Consider the following 8148-nt stretch of genomic DNA (forward strand, 5'->3'; position numbering starts at 1 on the left):
ACTTAGTACTACTAAGGTATAATACAGAACCACTACTCCTAGCTAAGGTATAGTACAAAACCACTACTTCTAAGGCATAATGCAAAACTAATACTACTGCTACAACCAAGAAGAATAATGATAAGGGAAATAACAAGGGGAGAGAATATAAAACTAAAAGGGAAAGGAAAAGAAACCAATAAACACAAGTGATGCACAATACAATTGCTCACCACCCACTGACTGATACCCAGCTTGACCCAAGCAGCGAGCTGGGCCTTCTGGGTGGCTCCCCCCAGTTTCTATCCTGGGCATGACGTGCTGTGGTGTGGAATAGCCCTTTGGCCAGTTTGGGTCAGGTGTCCTGCCTCTGCTTCCTCCCGGCTTCCCCTCCTCCCTGGCAGAGCATGAGACTGAGAAAGTCCTTGGTCAGAGTAAGCATTAGTGAGCAACAACTAAAAACATGGGTGTTATCAGCGTTGTTCCCAGGCTGAAGCTGAAAACACAGCACTGCACCAGCTACTGAGAAGGAGAAAAATAACTGCTAGAGCTGAACGCAGGACAACTCCTGAGGCACTCAGGGTTCTCACAGAGCTGGTACAAGCCTCTTCCAGAGGGCTGGTGTGGAGGATGCCCAGGATGGGACCATCTTCTGTCCTGCTGCTTCTCCGCACAGTGGTGGGCATCCCCACTACGTGCAGGAAGGAATGGGATGTTCAGCGCCAGGCCTGGAGCTCAGCTTTGCCAGTACCTGGGCAGGCTGTGCTGGTGCTAGAGCTCAGTAGAATGTCCACCGTCCTGAGGGCTGCCACTTTCCACAGCATCTGGCACACGAAAGGAAACGTAGGGGCACTTCTTCACGTTGAGGCACACGAGTTTCTTGAGCGATGCTGTCTTAACTATCTCAAAGCCAGTTGCTCCGCCAAATGTACTGGGTTTCCAGTACTCTGGGGAGCAGATTGGGTTTCCAAGAAGCCCCTTCAGGGAAAATGGAGCTCCAATCTCCACCATGCTTTCCCCAAAAATACCATTGGGTTGGGGTTTCTCAAGCAGCAAGCCTGGATAGAACTCCAGAGCGTCAATGTCTCCATACAGCTCTTCCAGTTCTGCCGCTTTCTCTTCCTCTCCTGCACCAAGTGAACATCAGAGTGCTTTAGCAAGGGAATCACCCCGGGCAAGGACTGGCCTTGCTGTGGATAATGGGAACATGGCAGCTCCCGCAACCCAGCCAGCTCCCAAAGGAGCAGCTCATGGTCTTAATACCACACTGTGGGCACAGAGCATCTGCACTGCCCCAGTGAACCCCAAGAGCTCCCACAGCAGCACTGCAGCCCTACCTGTGAGCTCCTGAAAGGACTTGTAGGGCTTCATGCCAAACCTCTAAACCCCGCAGCTGCCGGGATTCCTTGATGACCCCAACGGCCACTTTCAAGACATTGGCATTGATAGTTTGTCCCCCACCGATCTGGAGGGTGAGAACACAAGGAGGAGCACACGTGAGGCACAGGCAGCACCAGCATCCATTCCAGAGCTACTGCATTAAAGCATTCATGTCCTGGACGTGCTGTTGGAGAGCAGCACCAAGAGGGGGAATCACTGGACAGTGCCAGAACACAGCTGTAGAGCAGCCTGGGCTCTTCAGTCCTTTTCCTAGGGCAGGTCAGAGAATGGTCCGGGAGAAGCCCCAGAAGGGTGGTGGCCCACTGGCCTGAGAGGAGGGGGGAGATTTACAGGGGTTTGGGACAACCCAAACACCCAACAACAGCAGGTCTGCACCTCAGCCTTGCTACTTTGCAGAAGCAAAGAGGGTCAGGCATGTAGATGTAATCACTTGGAGGAAAGCATCCATGTGATGGCAGCAAAGAACAGTGCCAGACGTGCTGCTCCGCAGCCTGGTCTGCGCTGGAAGATCCCAGGTTACCGCAGGCTCCTGGCATCACCGTGAAGTTTACTACAGAGTCCTGAGAGCAAAGCAAATGGGGCTGCCAAGGCCCAGCCTTGCCATAGTGCATGTGGGAGGACCCATGGCCTGCCCATCAGGTGCTGCCCTGAGTAGAAGACTGTACGTGTGAGATATGACCCACTGCTGAGTGGGAACGGGGATGTTCCTGTGGTTCCATGGCACTGGCAAGAAGGGGAGAGAAGACCTTACCCTTCCTGCAATTTGCTTGGAAAAGGACTCCACCAATGCCTCCACGCCATAGTCCAGCAGCATGGAGGTGTTGTAGAGGAACTGCTCGTAGCTGTACTCTTCCCCCTGGATGACGAAGGAGTCAGGCATCAACCCGTGCCAGTGATAGAGCTGGTTGAATTCCACTGCGATGCGATTCCGGTACTGGAACTGTGTCCCAAAGAGCAGCTCGGGGTCAAACTTGAGGCTCAGGTAGTACCCACTGAGATGCTGGACATAGTCTTCAATGATGATCTTAATGGTCTCTCCTGGGTAGGAGGCAGAAGAAGCGGCTGTCAGCAGCAGGAGCTCTGTACCCCGAGCCGTTACCCACGTGCTATGGAAGCACCTCCCAGCACTCATCCACCCCCTGGGACCTTTCTGACTATGGGCTTGTTTTGTTGGTTGGGAATTTGTCAGTGAATCACTTTTTAAGCAGCAGAGGTCAGTCTGCCAAACCCTAAATGGTTCCTGAGGAAGCTGACCTTGACACGCTTCTCGCAGATAATGTGATGACAGGGATTTGTCTGGATTCTGGTCAAAAATGACTTTTTATGAGATTATAGTAAATTCAGGATGAACATTAAAATGCAATAATTCAAAATTAATATTTTTGATGGCTTAAAGCCCATCTCTGCGCTATGGACCAAAGCCAATGATCCCCGGAAGGCTGCCAAAGAAACTCCTCCAGCATCTAAAGCCAGCCTGGTCACCACCCCAAAACAGAGACCAACCAGTGCCCGAGTCGTTGGGGCTTGCCCAGTGTCCTGGGTTCAGCTCTAGCAGTTATTTTTCTCCTTCTCAGTAGCTGGTGCAGTGCTGTGTTTTCAGCTTTAGCCTGAGAACAACACTGTTAACACACCTGGTTTAGTTGTTGCTCAGTAGTGCTCACTCTGATCAAGGGCTTTTCAGTCTCATGCTCTGCCAGGGAGGAGGGGAAGCCGGGAGGAAGTAGAGACAGGATCCCTGTCCCTAACTGGCCAAAGGGCTATTCCATACCACAGCACGTCATGCCCGGTATAGAAACTGGGGGGAGTCAGCCGGAAGGCTGAGATTGCTGATCAGGTTGGGCTGGGCATTGGTTGATGGGTGGTAAGCAATTGTATCCTCTCCCCTTGTTATTTCCCTTATCATCATTATCATTGGTGGTAGCAGAGTGGTTTTGTGTTATACCTTAGCTACTCAGTTATGGTTTTGTATTACACTCAGTGGCTCTTATCTCAACCTGTAGGATTTACATTCTTTCCATTCTCCTCCCCATCCCTCTGTGAGTGGGGAGGGAAGAAGGAAGGAAGGGAGTGAGTGAGCGGCCGCGTGGTTCTGAGTTACCGGCTGGCCTTAAACCACAACATGCAGGGAGGTGGGACACGGGGCTCTGTGGTGCCCATGCCCTGCAGCTCTGCTGGTCCTCACCGATGAGGATGAGACGAGCTGTCTGGAAGAGCTGCTCATCGCTCCAGGTGGGATGCTCCCGTTTCAGTATGTCACAGACACGGTTGTGCTCACGCAGCCAGAGTGTGGCGTACATGCAGAGCCCCGGCAGCAGCCCGAACACCTCCTGCCCTATCGCCAGCTGCTTCTCCTTGGGGACAGTAGGTGGGTAGACCATGTGAACCGGGGCATCGGTGACGGTGGGGGGGTACACCTCTCCATCCACCACCTTGGGGAGACAAGAATGAGATAGCAGAAAGAGAGGAGGGGAGAAAACCACCTGGGTGAAAGCCTGTCCAGCCAGGCCCTACAGGCAACAGGGCTGTTCTCCTGCAAGCAGTGAACGGAACAGAAACACATCCCTCATACAGCCCCAACTATGGAATGCCTGCTGCCGTCAGAACAGCTACACCCCAATGCTTGTCCTTCTGATAAAGCACCTTTGGCCAGCAGCCACATGGGGCTGGGGCTTCTCTGGAGCTGCCAGAGGGATGTGGCTTGAAATAGCTCTGGATCACAGGGCTGAAACACGTTTTGGTTGTGCTGGGTGGTACCTGGAATTTCAGCTTCCCATCCCTGAAGAGACGCAGCTGGTGTTGCCGCGACAGGTTGTCCCCATACAAGTGCCCGAGGTCCACCTGCCAAGATAGCACGGCATCAAGGCTGCTCCAAAGGCCATGCATGCCCTGGTCCCCTCCTCACTGCTGTATGCCCCATGCCTCCAAGCATTCCAGCATCCCTTACCCCGTGCCCCAGCGCCTTGGTGAAGCCGCGTCCCATCTTCCCAGATGTCTTGAAGAACTGGTGGGTAAAATGCTGGGCGAAGAAGGCAAACATCAGGTTGGTGCCTTGAGGATCAGCTTCAAACCTCCGCCGTAGCAAGAACCTCTCTGCCAGGAGCTGGGGGTCAGGGAGCTGCTGCTTCCCTGCAAAGGATGTAGGTTGAGAGCAGATGCTCCTGTGCTGACCCAGCTGGGTACCAGTGCTGGCCATGGGGCTGCTGGTGGGGGCTGCTGTGTCTGCTGCAGCATCAGGCACTGGTTCCTCTGCACAGACTTCTTACAGCCCTCTTACACATGCTACAACACGCCTCAGCAGCTCAACCTGAGCTGTCCCAGCAGCTTTCTGGATACCATGAAGCAGCTCCTGCCTGCGGGCCAGCTTGAGCAGAACAGAGGGAGCGTGTGGCACTGCCAGCAGTGCCCTGTAGGTGTATCCATAGCAGTGAAAGCTTGGGATGGGTGGATGGGAAACACCGATGCTGCACCAGGTATGGACCCATGGTGCTACTCCAGCAACTCAGCCCCATTGGTGCTGGGCCAACCACATACCTTTGGTCCCCATGGGCGCTGGGCAGTCTTCTGGCACGGGCGGGAGGATGCGGGTGTAGTAGCTGACGTTGGCATAGGCCTCCCAGCTGATGTAGCCATAGTCAGAGTTAAAGGTGGGGGGACTGGGGATGAGATTGGCACGAACTGAAAAGAGAGGAGGGAGTCACAGGCGGCAGCACCCCATAGGCTCTGCCCCCAGCCCCTGCCCACCAGCCCAGTGCTTCCAGACACCCTCCCCTGACAGCCCAGAAAGGTACCAGCAGTGGAGGCATGTGGGTATCCCAGGCTTTGCTCCGAGCCTTTTAAAGGCTGCAGTTCCCTTGCAGAAGAGGAAAGCCTGTCCTAACGCATTAAGTGGATTCCTGGATGACAACCACACACAAATGGTAAAACCAACAGCCGGAGCCTTGTGAACGTGTTGCTACAGCTCCAAGAGCTGGAACCTAAATATTTATGAATGTGGGGACATGAATAATAAGGGCTGTATTTCCGCAGTTTGCTTTCCGAGCGGCTGCGTAAGAGGCCTTTGGCCCCAGGAGGATGGCGTGCCAAGAGCTCCTCATGTTTTCCAGCAGGCTGGAAGCCCGGCGTGGATGGGGACACGCAGACAGCCCAGCGTGCAGAGCCCCTGCACCCCACGGGCAGGGTGATGGTGTGACAGGGGGATGGAGTGATGGGTGACAAGCTCCCTGGGTCTCCCAATGAGGTGACTCAAGCCCAGTGCCCACCGTGCCCGTGGGAGCCACTCAGCATCCGCACCACCCCTACCACACCTCTGCTGATGCCCAAGGGGTCCCCAAGTCCTGCTGCACCCCAAGACCTGCTCCAACCGCTCACCTGTGAGCACGAGCCTCATGAGCAGGTCCCTGATGCAGGTGCTGTTGATGATATCCCAACACAGCTTGGGGTCAGGATGAAGTGGTAGAAGGCAGGACTGGGCTTCAGCAGGTTGCGGAGGCGCGTCCAGAGCTCAGCTGGGGGGGACAGACCAGGCAAATCACTCACCCCACTAATGATGCCACTAAAGGCCCGGTGCTGCAGGCACAATGCGCCACTCTGGGACCCATGGGTGCCAGGGCTCCTCTGGGCAAGAGGGACTTACGGGAGGTGCAGTTGTCCCCGAAGTATCCCGTCCGCGTGCAGTCGCACTCGTACCCTCCCAGGCCGACCCTCACGCACACCCCTTGGTGCTGGCAGGGGAAGTAGCAGCAGGGATTCACTGCGGGGAGAGAAAGACGGCACCATCCAGCCTCCATCCATCACTGCACCCAGTGCCTCCCTGCTCCTCACGGGTGGACACAGCCAAGCACTGGGATGCATTCCTGGGAGGTCCCCTGTGATGAGGTCCTTTGTTCCCAACCACATCCATAAGCGCAGCCCCAAGGCTGGTGTCAACAATGTGCTGCACCAGCCGAGCACTGCCCTGGCCACTGCAGTATCACCCTTGCAACGGACGTTACTGCTCAGCTTTTCTCTCCCCTCCCTAGCGAGGTGTTTTGGGCAGGAGCATCACTTCAGCACTGTCCCTTCCCTGCTGGAAGCTGGCCTTGCCTGGAACACCCAGGGTTGCCGAAGGAACCATCTGCACCCCATGGCCCCACACCAATGGGCGCTGCAAGCACTGTCCCCACCTTGAGCTGCTGCTGCCAGGGCCGCATCCTGTCCAGTGCCACCACAGGGCCATGTCACGGTTGTGTCCTGCACGGCCAGGGCCACAGCCTCATGCACAGGGGCTGCTGTGCCCCAGAGCCCCAGTGCAGGACAAAGCAGCACAAACACAGCTCTGGTGTTAAGAATAACAGCAATTGTCAGGGCTGGAGTTTTCTTTGGCAAATGGCTCCTCCGTCTTCACCGCTCCAACCGGATGGAAAGGGCCGACTGCTGCGCCCGGCCCCCGGCTCCCACCCGGCCCCTTCCTCTGCCACCTCCGTGCCCCAGCCTGCAGGCGTGAGATAAGGGCCCCTTCCTGCCGGCCCCACGGCGGCAGGATCCCGTGGGACAGAGGGAGAACCCCCCAGCACAAAGCAGCTCCCAGCTCCGGGACAGTGGTAGGCTCCCACCCACAGCAAGCCCCTCCGATCCATCTGGAGACAGAGCACTTTGTACCCCCACCATCTGCAGCCCCTCCAAGAGCGGCAAAACTCAGGGGAGAAAGAACCAAGAGCTGGGATGGCTGGAGACCCCCCTGCCTTCCATCAGCCCAGGGACTGGCTGGAAATGCAGATGCCCTCTGCCACTGCTGCCTCCCGAAACCAACCTCAGCGTCATCAAGCTGGGTCAGTCCCCACAGCCCTGGGACAGAGCCTCTGCACCAGGAGAACAGAAGTGCCAAGAGACAAGACCCCCTGGGATGCACAGCACTTGGGGACACGGCTGCCACCAACACACAGTGCTCATCTCTGGTGCCACCAGCTGCAGGGACAAGGAGGGACAGCATGCCATGAGCGCTAGAAGAGACAGAGAGCCGTTCCCAGTGTGCTCAGTGTCACGGCTGATGAAGGAAGATCTCCTGGGTCCATCAGCTTCTCCTCATGGTCCATGAGCTCACCAGACCTGGTTCAGATTCTTCAGGAATTTGGGAGCAGGTTCCAAGGCTGGGGTGGAGGGACAGGCACACAGAATAGGAACCACATTTTTTCCATAGGAAATTGCCGCTCAAAATTAACATCTTTGGAAAACAAAGCTAATTTTGCAGACTTGCTCAGTGTCCCAGCCAGCCACACACCCAGAGCACAGCAGGGGCTTGGCCAGCAGCTCTGTGACCCCAAACCCCTCACGTCATGGGGGCCAGCCTGCAAAGACAACACGTTCAGCTCCCAGCCCTTCCATCAGACTCCCTTTCATCTGGGATCTTATTTATCTCACACAGATTACGGTCAGACCACCCATTTGGGCTTTTGCAAGATGGGAATTTTCACAATGGGGCCATGTTCCAGTGCAGCCGGAGCATCCTCTGGGCTATTCCTGTGTTGGGACCTCTTCACACCTAACCCAACATCCCCGTGTAACGCAGGGAGATGCGGGGCTACCATGAGTGCCACAGTTGGGAAGATGCTCCATGCCGCTGGCTCTGGCACAGCAGGTCATGTCCTGACCCGTCTCCAGCTGATGCAGGGAGCCAGGAGACACGGCTCTTCCCGGCACCGGGTTCGCTGGCACGTCATGGCCAAGCACTCCCCCGAGCCAGGTCTGGCAGCACGCCGGGCTCCGCCGAGCTGCATCCTCCCGTGGTTCACG

At 56.1% G+C, this 8148-nt stretch overlaps 1 protein-coding gene across 1 annotated transcript in view; it reads right to left on the reverse strand.

The window, feature by feature from the left end:
- Positions 1-750: 750 nt before the first annotated feature.
- PTGS1 (prostaglandin-endoperoxide synthase 1 (prostaglandin G/H synthase and cyclooxygenase)) overlaps positions 751-8148 on the reverse strand; it is a gene marked incomplete at its 5' end in the record, with an annotated part of 7974 nt that continues 576 nt past the window's right edge. The window contains 11 exon segments of the mRNA XM_010023462.1: positions 751-1106; positions 1317-1360; positions 1362-1444; positions 2132-2418; positions 3563-3809; positions 4135-4218; positions 4325-4506; positions 4912-5055; positions 5749-5817; positions 5820-5885; positions 6014-6130. Of these exon segments, the coding sequence (XP_010021764.1) occupies positions 751-1106; positions 1317-1360; positions 1362-1444; positions 2132-2418; positions 3563-3809; positions 4135-4218; positions 4325-4506; positions 4912-5055; positions 5749-5817; positions 5820-5885; positions 6014-6130 (1679 nt within the window).

This window comes from Nestor notabilis, unplaced genomic scaffold (assembly GCF_000696875.1).
Source record: "Nestor notabilis isolate BGI_N333 unplaced genomic scaffold, ASM69687v1 scaffold3601, whole genome shotgun sequence".
NCBI classification, from domain to species: domain Eukaryota; kingdom Metazoa; phylum Chordata; class Aves; order Psittaciformes; family Psittacidae; genus Nestor; species Nestor notabilis.